This window comes from Triticum urartu, chromosome 7A (assembly GCF_056163025.1).
Source record: "Triticum urartu cultivar PI428250 chromosome 7A, HENAU_Tu73, whole genome shotgun sequence".
NCBI lineage: Eukaryota > Viridiplantae > Streptophyta > Magnoliopsida > Poales > Poaceae > Triticum > Triticum urartu.
The window spans coordinates 734,514,783-734,527,447 of record NC_141879.1 but is presented as its reverse complement, the minus strand read 5'-3'; the positions used below and the strand labels follow the sequence as shown (position 1 = coordinate 734,527,447).

The following is a 12,665-nucleotide window of genomic DNA, read 5'->3' as shown; positions in this document are numbered from 1 at the left end:
TTCAAATATGCCTAGAGAAACAGATCGGCAAGAAAATTGAAGCATATGTGGACGACGTCATCATTAAAACTAGGCATGTTGACTCACTAATAGACGATTTACGTCTTACATTCGACAACCTCCGTGCATATGACATAAAGCTCAATCCGAAAAAGTGTGTTTTCGGCGTTCCTGCTGGAAAGCTGCTGGCCTTCATCATTTTCAATAGAGGAATTGAAGAAAATCCGGCCAAAGTCCGAGCGGACCTTAAGCAGGTCCAAGAACTCACTGGGTGCGTGGCAGCGTTAAGCCGCTTTATCTCCAGATTAGGGGAAAAAGCATTGCCATTGCATCGCCTCCTCCGGCGCACCGATCACTTCGAGTGGACGGATACGGCAACAGCCGGACTGGAAGAAATAAAAACCCTTCTAGCGAGCAACCCAATCCTGGCCGCACCAAACGTCGGCGAACCCATATTATTATACATATCAGCAACACACCAGGTGCTGAGCGCCGTGCTCGTCGTGGAACGAGAGCAAGACGGACACAAATTCCCACTTCAGAAGCCGGTATATTACATATCCACCATCCTCACACCATGCAAATCCCGGTACCCTCATTATCAAAAGATAGCATACCCGGTCTTCATGGCATCCCAAAAGCTACGACACTACTTCCAAGAATGTTCTATCACGGTGGCTTCCGAAGTACCACTCAATGATATAATAAACAACCGCGATGCTACGGGCCGGATTGCCAAATGGGTCATTGAGCTCCTTCCATTCAACATAACATACAAACCACACCGAGACATCAAATCCCAAGTACTGGCAGACTTCGTCGCCGAATGGACAGAGGCCGAACTCCCTAAAGAGTACGGCACATATTGCAACTGGGTTATGTATTTCGATGGTTCCAAAATACTGGCAGGACTAGGCGCGAGCGTCGTTTTAACGTCCCCCACTGGAGACGTAGTCAAGTACGTACTCCAAATATTATACACAGACTCCAACAACGCAGCCAAATATGAGGCCTTATTACGTGGTCTCCGGATGGCTGTCTCTATGGGCATACAACGCCTGGAAGTGCACGGGGACTCAAACCTCGCAGTATCTCAAATAAACGGAGATTTTGATGCCAAAGATCCGAAGATGGCGACTTACCGCAACGCCGTCCTAAAAATGTCGGCTCGATTCGAGGGGCTTGAGTTTCGTCACGTGGCTCGAGAAAGCAATCAAGCGGCGGACGTCCTCGCTCGCATTGGCGCCAAGCGCGACCCCGTCCCACCTAATATCTTTCTGGAAAGGCTCTTTAAGCCGTCCGTGGTGTGGCAAGGAGAGAGCGGTAACACTAGTCCGGATCCGAACACAACCCCCGCCTCTGAACACAACGATATTGTCGGGGGCTCAGCCACTGAAATAACACCGTGGGCACATCTAATCATGGCAGTCATTGCCCCATGGACCGAACCCTTCTTGGCCTACCTTAATAGGAAGGAACACCCGGAGGACCAGAATGAGGCTCACCGCATTGTTCAGTGCTCGAAGGTCTACAAGGTTCATGAAGGAGAGCTCTACAAGGAAAGCGCTCCCGGAGTTCTTCAAAGATGTATCTCCGAGGAAGAGAAGCGGCAGCTCTTGGCTGAAATTCACGCCAGACTCGGCGGTCACCATGCTGCAGCTCGGGCCCTTGTTAGCAAGGCCTTCTGTACAAGTTTTTAATGGCCGACGGCCCGAGCAGATGCACAGGACCTTATCCAACGTTGCATTGGATGCCATCTATTCGCCAACCAAATCCACATGCCCCCACCGCTCTACAAACGATCCCCATCACTTGGCCTTTTGCGGTCTGGGGGCTCGATATGGTCGGACCCCTTAAAGGAGGAAGCCATAAGAAAAAGTATCTGCAAGTGGAGCCTTTTGCCTCATTTTTCTTTCTAAAATGGCGGCCATATCCAGCTCATATAGTCTCCTCTATCTATAGGAACTTAGGACATTAGCTCTTCTATATTTGAAGGAAAATACACTAGCTAGTGTACAAGCAACATCGAAAGAAGTCTTGTCGCATGTGAAGACGACACTAAGAGTGTAATACATATAGGTGCATACTTTGTGGGTGATGCAAATTTCAGAAGATATGAATATCTCCAGGGGGGACTGAGCACACAAAGGAATCAACCAGCATAAACGAATCCTTTCCAAAGAAACAAAGTAACAAAAGGAGAGACAAGACATTATCTTCTTTATGGAAAACACTTATATATATATTTAAATGTTGCTTCGCTCTTTGATTATTAACAAGAATATTTTTACTAATATAATAAGTGTAAATCTCGATAGATATGGAATGTATTTTGGTCAGTAGGTTTTAAAGAATCATATAAGTTTTTGGTATGTTGAAATTAGAAGAAGTTCATGCACCTTCAAGGCATGTCACTGTGTGTTGTTCCACCTCAAATAGGGTCATACTAAGTGGTTATTCTCCGTGAATATAGCCCCTCTTCTATAGACTCTCTCTCTCTTCTCTCTCTCTCTCTCCATTGTAAATTCCAGAACTGCCGACACTACTCCATAATGTCTAGCCGGTGAAGGACCAGAAACACCCAGCCGTGACGGGTTCAACACCCGTCAGTAGTCTATACTTAGTGGAGAAGTAACAAACTATTTACAGGCACGTGTGCGCCAATGGTGGTCAAGTTGGAAACAAAAATCAGGCAATGACCGGTCCAAACCTGACACCTGCCTATAATGTGTGTGATGTTTGGAGAAGCCATATTGTTGGGGATCTAAATAGAGAAAATAATGATGAGTAGTGGCTTGAAGAATAGGAGATGAGAAGCCGGACGGACAAGGCCTCCACCATGCTGCACCATCGGCCGATGAGTACTGATCTGTATGGTAGAAGTGAACACCATCATAAACTGGGTGGCAGATGGTGTTGGACTGGGGTGTTCCTCCTCTCAGACAAACACAATGAATTTCATAGAGGCGGCACCTATGACAGATTCTGCAGAGGTGACAACATTTTGAGGAGGTGGACGATAGCACAAGGCTTCTTCCTTAGAGGGTTTATTTTCAGCAAAGAGGGGGAAACAAGCGAAGTGTGTGTTGCTGTGGAGGACAAATCATGAAGACAAGTGTGCTAGTAGCTAGAGAAGGGACAAATCATAGCATAAAGGAATAATGAGCTTACTGGGTGGGGCTACTATTTTTTTAAGTTGCGATCTAAATGACAGGGCAATGATTTAGTCACTATCGTGTTGTGACTTGCGCTTGTAAGTGGTGGGTTGTATATGACTAACAAGTAGCATGTTTAGCCTCAATATTATCCTTTTCCAGTGGTAATAGTGTACCATTGATGGAAAACATATTGGGCCCATCACTACTATCTTTTTTGAAGAAAAATAGTTTTTTAGTTATAGTCAGATTCACGACAACCCCTCCGTACATTGTGCTAAGTAGCACAGCTAACGAGTTGTGTGACCCACCACTTTTGATCAATAACTTGACGATAACTCTAGTGTAGTGCACATTTGTTTCTTTGAGATTCTCTTAGTGTTTTCTTGTTCACGGGAACACATCAATAGACCCTAATAGGTGTTCTCTTTAGGTGGGGATAGAGAATGAAATAGTGGGGAGATTGGTGGCAGGGGAAAATGGCACCTAGAGGGGTTTAGGTCTCCATGATGAACAACCACAACTTTCATTTGAATGAGCTATCGACTGAGCATGAGCAGCTAAAGAAGGAGCAACCACCCGTGGAGCAGGAGTAGCCACTTGTGGCACAACATGAGCTTTAATATTCACAGTGGTTGGAGGCTGCTCAAATCCGCATTTGTGAGCAAAAATAACTCTTGGCCAAAAGCATAGCCCTGTCACAAAATATCAAAAGTATCCCTATCCCGAGAATAATGGGAAGGCTTGTGTGGAACTTTCGAATTTCTCACTTCCTACTTTTTTCCATTGACTGGCACTATTGCTAAACTTGAGGGAGGGACATGGTATGCTACCTCATGATCACCCTGTCCACTTGAAATATCTTTTCTATTTCATTTCCCATGATGGTTTTGATATGAGAATTGTTTAAACAAGAATATATTCGTTCCGTAAAGTTTGTGAAACATCGGCGATGGAGCTAGGTCTCGGGTCATATGAAAAGATAGTAGGTCAAGAAGTGTGTTAGCTCATGAGACACCCTTCTCTCATACTACCCATGGTGTTAACACACATGATGAACAACTTAGAAAATATATTTTCCCATTATCCAACACGTCTTGACCTAGTCTTTTCACATGACTCGGGACCTAGCTCCACCGTTGATATTTCAGAAAGCATTACCGAATGAATAAGTTCTTGTTCAAATAATCGACATATCAAAACCATAATGGAAAATGAATATTAAAGCCATTTCGAGTGGACATGGCGTCAGTCAATCATCAAAATGTAGGAAGCAAGAGATTCAAAATTTCCACACAAGCCTTCCCATCATCCTCGGGATAGGCATATTGTTTTGATTATTTCTGACATGGCTACGCTTTTGGCCAATAGTTATTTTTGCTCATAGATGCGGATATGAGCAGCCTCCAACCATTGTGAATATTAAATCTCATGTTGCGCCATAGGCGGCTACTCTTGCTCCACGAGCGACTACTCCTGCTTAAACTGCTCATGCTCAGTCGACAGCTCATTCAGATCAAAGTTGTGGTTGTTCATCATGGAGACATGAACCCCACTAGGTGCCATTTTCCCTGCTGCCAATCTCCCCACTCTTTCGCTCTCGACCCCACCTAAAGAGAACACTTGTTAGGGTCATTTGATATGTCTCCAGGCACAAAAAAAAACACTAAGATAATCTCAAAAAAAAAATGTGTACTGCGCTAGAATTCCCATTTAGTTATTGATCATAAGTGGTGGGTCACAAAACCGCCAGGAGTGCTAGTTAGCACTAATGGCCGACGGGATTGTAGTGAATCTGACTATAACTAAAAATATATTTTTGTTGAAAAAAGATAGTAGTGACCGACCCAATATGTGGTATATAAATGATACAATGTTACCAGTGACAGAGGACAATATTGAGGCTATACATGCTACTTGTTAGTCATATACAACCCACAACTTACAATCCCTAGTCTCATCCCGACATTGACTAAATCATTACCCTGCCATTTAGGTCATAGGTTAAAAAATTGTAGCCCCACCCAATAAGCTTATTGTTGCTTCCTGCTATCATTCGTCCCTTGTCTAGCTACTAGCTCACTTGTCTTCACGATTTGTCATCCACAGCCACATAGACTTCCCTTATTAATAGCTCATCATGTCATACACTTCCCCCTCCTCCCCGAAAATAATCTCTCTGAGAAAGAAACCTTGCATTGCCCCTCCACCTCCTCAATGTTGTCATCTCTATGGAATCTGGCATGGGTGCGGCCTCCAAGAATTCATTGAGTTTGTTTAGGAGGAGGAACACATCGGTCAAACTCGGTCTGCCACCCAGATGATGATGGTCTTCACTTATGCCTCGGTCCTTGCACCATATAGGTTAGTGCTCATCGGATGATGGTGCAGCATGGTGGAGGCCTTCTCCATCTGGCTTCTCAGTTCCTGTTCTTCAAGCCACTCCACATCACAATTTTCTCTATTCAATTTTCCGACTCCATGGATTCTCGAAACATAACACGATGCAACATATCGAGGAGATGTAGGTTCGAGTAGTGGAGACTACACATTGTTGGTAGGTATCGGATTTGGACCGGCCATGGCCTGATTTTCTTTTCTGATTTGATCACCATTGGCAGGCATGTGCCTGTAAGTGGTTTGTTACTTCTCCACTAAGTATAGACTACTAATGGGTGTTGAACCCATCAATGTTGGGTGCTTCTGGACCTTCACAAGTTGGGCATTATCGAGTAGTGTCGACACTTCTGGAATATACAATGTAGATAGATAGATAGATAGATAGAGAGAGAGAGAGAGAGAGAAAGTGCATGAAAATATGGGCTATATGTAGGGAGAACAACCATGTAGTATGTACCTATTTGGCGTGGAATAACACACCGTGACATGCCTTGAAGGCACATGAACTTCTTCAAATTTCAATATACCAAAAACTGATATAATTCTTTAATACATTCCATATCTACAAGAAGCTAATGTCTTGTATCTCTTGTTAATAATCGAAGAGCAAACAACATTTAAATATTTGTAAAATCTATTTCTTGTTAATAATCAAAGAGCAAAGCAACATTTAAATTTATGTGTTTTCCATAAGGGAGCTAATGTCTTGTATCACTTTTTGTCACGTTGTTTCTTTGGAAATGATTCATTTATGGTGGCTGATTCCTTTGTGTGCTTGCTTCCCTGGAGCTGTTCATATCTGCACCTATATGTATCACACTCTTCGTGTCATCTTCACATGCAACAAGACTTATTTCAACGTCTCTTGTATACTATCAAGTGTATTTGCCTTGAAAAAAAAAGAGCTAATGTCCTGGCTTCCAATGGATAGAGGAGACTATATGAGTTGGATACGACCGCCATTGTAGAAAGGCAAATGAAGCAGAAAGGCTCCTCCGCAGAAAAAGTACCAATAGAAGGGACTCACTAGAGATCAGCGAGATTGAACTGTAGCTTCATATGGTTCATTCATGGGAACAAATAATGTATATGCCACATTCTCGACTGGAATTGCTCAAGGAAGATGATTAAAATATGAGGGCAGATGGCACAAGATGTACTATTGAAAAGGGGATGGGGAAGATGTTGGCCGATTTCTATGCTTAGTTGTTTTCTTAAGAAGGCTCTGCTGAAGCTGACCATATCTTCGCTCACATCCAACCTTGTGTGACTAGTGATATGGAAGAGAGGGTGAACTCAGACGTGATGGATGAAGAAAATGAGAATGCACTATTCTAAATTTCACTGACAGGGGCCAAACAACCTCTCGACTTATGTTTATCCATTTCACTATTCGTTTGCTAAGAAATGATGTACGCATAGTAATAGGGGATTTTTTTTAATGGAGTTGTTGCCCCGGAAAACTTCATTGATACAGTTCTAGTCCTGATCCCCAAAATTAACTCACTGGAGATACTTCCTCAAATCGAATCTATGAACTTATTGAACACACTCAGTCAGATTGCTTCAAAGGCCTAGCAAATAGATTGAAGGTTGTCCTGTGCAAAATGACTATGGAGGAGCAAAGTATGTTTGTTCATGGAATATTAAAATCCAATGTTCACAATTAAACTATACATGATGAAGGTCTATAAGAGGGTGGTTTAGATTGTCCTCGATATGATGATGATGGCACTTGGTTTCTCAGATAGGTTAATCTTGATGATTATGACGTGTGGCGCCCCAGCCAGGTTATTATCAAATTGAATGGTGGGTGCTCTGTCATTTTTACACTATCAAGAGGGCGCTGGCAAGGAGACCCGCAATCCCCTTATTTGTTTATTTTATGTGCTGCGGGTTTTTCGGTGCTGCTCATGAATGCTCAAAGATAAAGAGATAAATGGTGTATATTTTGGGAGCACTGCCCCCCATGTAGCACGTCTTATTTTGGCAAATGATAGTGTAGTATTTCTTCATGCGTCAAATGGAAACTTTGTGACCTTAAATAGATCCTCTTTGAGTACGAGTGGGCCTCATACAAATGGTAAATCTTCAAAAATCCTCAGCTTTCTTTGGAAAGGGAAGCAAATAGGAGGACAAAGTTGCTATAAATATTTTTGCACTGATCCGGATGCATTGAGCGAGCATTATTTAGGGCTCCCAACCGTGGTGGGCGGGTCAAACGAAGAAAATTTTAAACATGTTAGAGAAAGCTCAAGTGGCAAAGTGGTTGGATAGGAAGGGCTTCTTATCTCGAAGGCGGGAATTGAGGTGCTAGTAAAATCAGTGCTTCAAGCAACACCTACTTACGCCATGAGTTGCTTTCAACTCCCAGAGAAAATGTGTTGGAACTTAATTATGTGACGACATGTAAAACCATTAGTACCTGTAGAAGGGTGGTGAACACCTCCGGATGTACCAAAAGGGAGTTCGCACAAGGGTTTTACCCAGGTTCGGGCCCCAGGTGAGAGGTAATATCCTACGTCCTGTATCTTATCTTAATTCGTGGTGGAGCACCTTATGTATGGGGTTTACAGTGCAGATCAAGTATAAGGCTACCAAGCGTACTGTCTATGTGAGTGTATGCGAATGACAACCCCTAGCCCTTCCTTATATAGGTGACGAGGTCTAGGGTTTACAAAGAATCCATCAGATCCCATACCGCTGCCATCTTAGCTTGCATGCCCAAATGCTCTCCCGGTCCTTATCCGGGCTCCTGAGCTGCCCTCCTGCATCGATCCTCCTCTTGGCCTCTTGGGGCCTGAGGCAGGTCTGCTGCCGGGCTTCCCACTTAGAGGACACCCCTAGTGTATTTCACCTTCAGTAGCCCCTGAGTATGTCTAGAGTTGGATTTATGCTTAGCTTCAGGAATGAGAACCAAGGAGGCCTCCTCTGTCTTGTTGGCTATTCAGACAAGGCACTTGTGACCTTGCGAGGCAGCCTTCTTATTCAACACAGGCTCATAGGTGGGCATAACCTAGTAAGAGCAGGCAGATGCATGACGATGATCCATTGGTTCAGGCCTATATACATAGTGTTTTTCACCCATTTGTTGTAGTTAATTAGTATGTGTTGTATATCTACAATTTTTTGTATAGACATGCTCGCATGTTGCAACGTTTTTATGAGGTTTCTCAAAAGAAAATGGAATTATTTTCAACAGACAGGTTTCAGGAGGAAATGAGTCAGTTCGCTCTCGCGCCAGATGCCCCTCGATTGTCTTCCTCTCTCTTCACCATATCCATTCGCGTTATTTCCACCACATGCAGACCCACCTTTTGTTCCACTTTCTCTATGACAATGTGTTGGGCTAGCACCGCCACCCAACGATGCTGCGACTCTCCGAGCACTATGCTACATCGTCCAAAGCACATGACATTTCAAGGTAGTGAGGGTGTTCATCGGTGCTGCAGCCTGATAGCTGATGTTGCAAGACAGTGCTTGCTCATGGTGCTGCAAACTACAACCATCTTCTCATCTATGCTACAATTGCGGCCGGTGTTGCTGGGAAATGGTCGCACCATCGCCAGTTTTGTAGGGGCCGTCACAACAATTCCTAAGTTGCATAGATCGTTGTAGTGAAACCACAGGTTCTCACGTCGTGTATTTTATCCGACGACCAGTGCCACAAGCCACGGCCCATGCAAAAAAGGGGTGAGGATTGTGGTTGCATCAACTACCTTGGCTGTAAGACAATGTTGCAAGGACGACGGCTCGCTGGCGCACTGTGATCATGCTTGCAGGATACGCATGGAACATCAGGAATGCTCCAGGGCACGGATGTCGTGTGTCGAGATGGGCTGACGTAATAGTCTCTTGCGACGATGGTGGAGGGGTGGATGATACACATGTTTTGTGGAGGATATGGAGGAAGATGGGTTCCTCTCTCTCTCTCTCTCTCGGTTACCGTGTAGTGTGATTCAATACTCCACGTGTCAGCTCCGATGGCTTGTGAGCCGACTAATTTCATTGACACATAAAACATGGCAAAAAAATGTACGGAGATGTTTCTAGCCATTGCATATTTCTTATTACATTTCATACGTCTCCCATGCTGCAACAGAGTTCCAGAGCTCGCGTTTGTATACGCAGCTAGTGACAAAACAAATTAGGTGGAATTTGATTAAAATCAGGCGGGTAAGATGGCTAGGATGCCCCGACTGACGCATAGATTAAAATCAGGCGGGTAAGGTGGCCAGGATGCCCCGACTGACGCGTAGCACCGCCCGACCAACGTTAATGGAAAGAAAATATGTGCAGCTTCAGTCCAATATATCACTATACTAATGATGACAAAAAACCCAGCATGGACAGAGGTAACAAGCTTCAGTCCAATATTAGTATACAGATCATACCAAAAATCCAGCATGGACAGAGCTAACGAGCTTCAGTCCAATATTATAATACTAATGATGACAAAAAATCAGCCGTGATACTGACAGAAAACCAGGATGGAGTACTTACCAACCGAGCTTGAAGCTGCAATGCTCCCCCGCATGGGCGGCACCCCCTGGACCGGCTTCATCTCGTTCCCGTCCATCTGCCAGATGAGACCGCTACGATTAAAATGTCCAAGGACATATACCAAGCACGTAATTCTTGCACATACACATTAAGTAATTCATTAGGCACCGGTTAACTTCAAATCACTAGTAGCAGAGGGGGGAGTTTGTGCAACTCACCATCTTGTCATCGGAGAAAGCGTGAGCAAGCGGGGCCCCTGGCGCCGGGAGGGCAAGCACCTTCAAGGGGCCTTCCCGGGACTCCCGGGATTCCAGCTCCTCTCTGGTGGCCGCTGGGGGCGGGCTTTTCTGCTTCTGCCGGCGTCTCCTGGACTTGTGCTTGTGAACCACCGGTGCAGGCGCCTGTTGCGCAAGCACATTCCCTTTCCCCTCGGCGACTGCGGCCGCAGGTGTGGGGGCCGGTGCGGCTCTGCTCTGCTCCTCGTGGTTGGTTGCATGTATGGCGTTTACGCTTGAGCTAGACATTGTGGTGGATCGGTCTAGCAGACATGCAGTGTGGGTTAAGGCGAGCAAGATGAGAAGAATTGGAGTGAGCGGCACGCGAGGAGCAGAAGCGTGCGTTCCCTTTGACGAACTGAAACAGAAGGGGCAAGGTGGGGGCTGCGTGTGGAACTACAAATTTATTTATTTAAAACTACTTAGTATTTAATACTAGAATATCTTTGGTATATTTATATTAAATATTATCATATTTTTTGTATATCTTTGGCAGAATATTAAATATATATTTGGTATACTAGTATCTAATAGTAATATTCTTATATTTAGGAACAAAGATATACTACTATTAAATACTACTATCTCTGTTAGTAAATATAAGAATAGGGGAGATAGTATTTAATAGCAATATTCTTATATTTTGGAACAAAGGTAATAGTATTTAATTGTTGTATATCTTCGGTATACTATCAAATATATCTTTGGGATACTAGTATTTATTAGTAATATTCTTATATTTAATTAGGAATAAAGATATATCACTACTAAATAATATTATCTCTATTGCTAAATATTATAACAGAGGTCACATTATTTTATAGTAATATTCTTATATTTTGAAATAGAGGTAATCGTATTTAATTGTAGAATATATTCGGTATACGAATATTAAATATTCTTATATTTTAGGTGTATCTTTGGTATACTAGTATTTAATAGTAATATTCTTATATTTAGAAACAAAGATATACCTACTATTTGGTAGTGCATCTATTTGTTTGGGAGGGAGTACTATTACTAGTCATGATTTAGTTCCTTAGTCAATTTATGTAATGCATGCAACTTTTTGACGAAAAATGTATCATCTTATTATAGCCATGCATTAAGATATAGGTACGGAATAAAATAAGTACGTTGGTAATCAGCTTGCTCCTATTTTAAACTTAATTTCTTTAAACTCGATTTCTTTATTGATAAGGAAAGATACCTGTAAATAATCATTTTTTAGATAGAATGGTTGCCATTGTATTCAGAGTTCTTGGCAGTGCCAGAGTTCAAAACGGTCCTAGTACATGTTTTTCACAATTCATGCCGACAACCTTGATCAGCTAAGATGTAGGCAATACAATTCATCTCTCTATGAACCCAAGTGATCTTGGACTCAATAAAAGTTTGGAGCATGCCCTTCACTTCTTCAACCACCAGACAATGGGGTGATCGGTCCTTCCCTTCAGAGTCGAGCTTGCTCACCACCATCTTGCAGTCCGTCTCCAAGACGATTCTCTAGTGCAGGGACACAGCAACATGCTTGTAACTCCGCCACTCTACGTTTTGCTAGAGAGGGTAAAAGCGCATGAGCCTACAACAAACTCCCTTCGATGGCCTCTCAGGACCGCCTCTCCTCCTCTGTCTTGATTATTAGCCCATACGCCACCAGCATTGCCTTAGATCCGCTCATGCTCTGGCAGATGCCATCGTTCCTGCCACTGAGCCTGGACTTGTATGTCCTACTGTTGGTGTGCCTGATTGCCACTGCTCCACATGAAAGATAGTTTTTTCGGCCACCGATCTGCTTATTTTACTAGTGTAACTCACATTGTTCTTCACAAGTCAGATATGATAGAAGCCTTGCACAATCCACTAGTACAGATAAGAATATCACTGACCCTGCATTGCTGACCTACCACTGCCCACGCATCAGTGAAAAGCATGATCACTGATGCGTCTTCCAAGGTGCGTCAGTGATGAGGTATTTTGAGCTATACTGCATGCTTATTAGAGACGGGTTTGAAATTGATCGGTCAGTGATAGTGTGTTCCGATGTCCAAAGTTAATGGATATTTGTCACTACGGCTGCCATATTTGAACCGCCAAAGTTATTGTAGCAAAATAGTCGCTTTCATTTTCTCACCGATAAGAGTTGTGTTGTACACGTTTTAGATCTTCTCGGTGCCAATTCCCTAACCCTCACCACCGTTGGCGAGCCCCTCTCCTATGAGATTGCACTATGCCCAGTCATGGATCATTTACAATGGCGCACTATCTGATGTCCCCGCAGCCACCTAGTCCATCCACGACCGCTCACACGGCTTCCTGAGTGGCGCTCTCT

The 12,665-nt window shown here is 43.6% G+C and overlaps 1 protein-coding gene across 1 annotated transcript; it reads right to left on the bottom strand.

Moving 5' to 3' along the window:
• Positions 1–4,387: 4,387 nt before the first annotated feature.
• Positions 4,388–10,710, bottom strand: LOC147962447 (uncharacterized). Its single transcript, XM_087537467.1, has 3 exons — positions 10,277–10,710; positions 10,059–10,134; positions 4,388–4,765 (listed from the first exon to the last, which is right to left on the bottom strand). The coding sequence occupies exons 1-3, from the start codon at positions 10,580–10,582 to the stop codon at positions 4,626–4,628; spliced, it is 522 nt and encodes a 173-aa protein (XP_087393593.1). The 5' UTR covers positions 10,583–10,710; the 3' UTR covers positions 4,388–4,625.
• Positions 10,711–12,665: the final 1,955 nt, after the last annotated feature.

Excerpts from the sequence above, each read along its gene's own strand:
- LOC147962447 (XM_087537467.1), bottom strand. The coding sequence starts at position 10,582 with ATGTCTAGCTCAAGCGTAAACGCCATACATGCAACCAACCACGAGGAG. Across the intron at positions 10,135-10,276 it reads CTTTCTCCGATGACAAGATG|ATGGACGGGAACGAGATGAA; the intron begins GTGAGTTGCACA and ends CTCATCTGGCAG. Across the intron at positions 4,766-10,058 it reads TGCAGCTTCAAGCTCGGTTG|GTGGGGTCGAGAGCGAAAGA; the intron begins GTAAGTACTCCA and ends TGTTCTCTTTAG.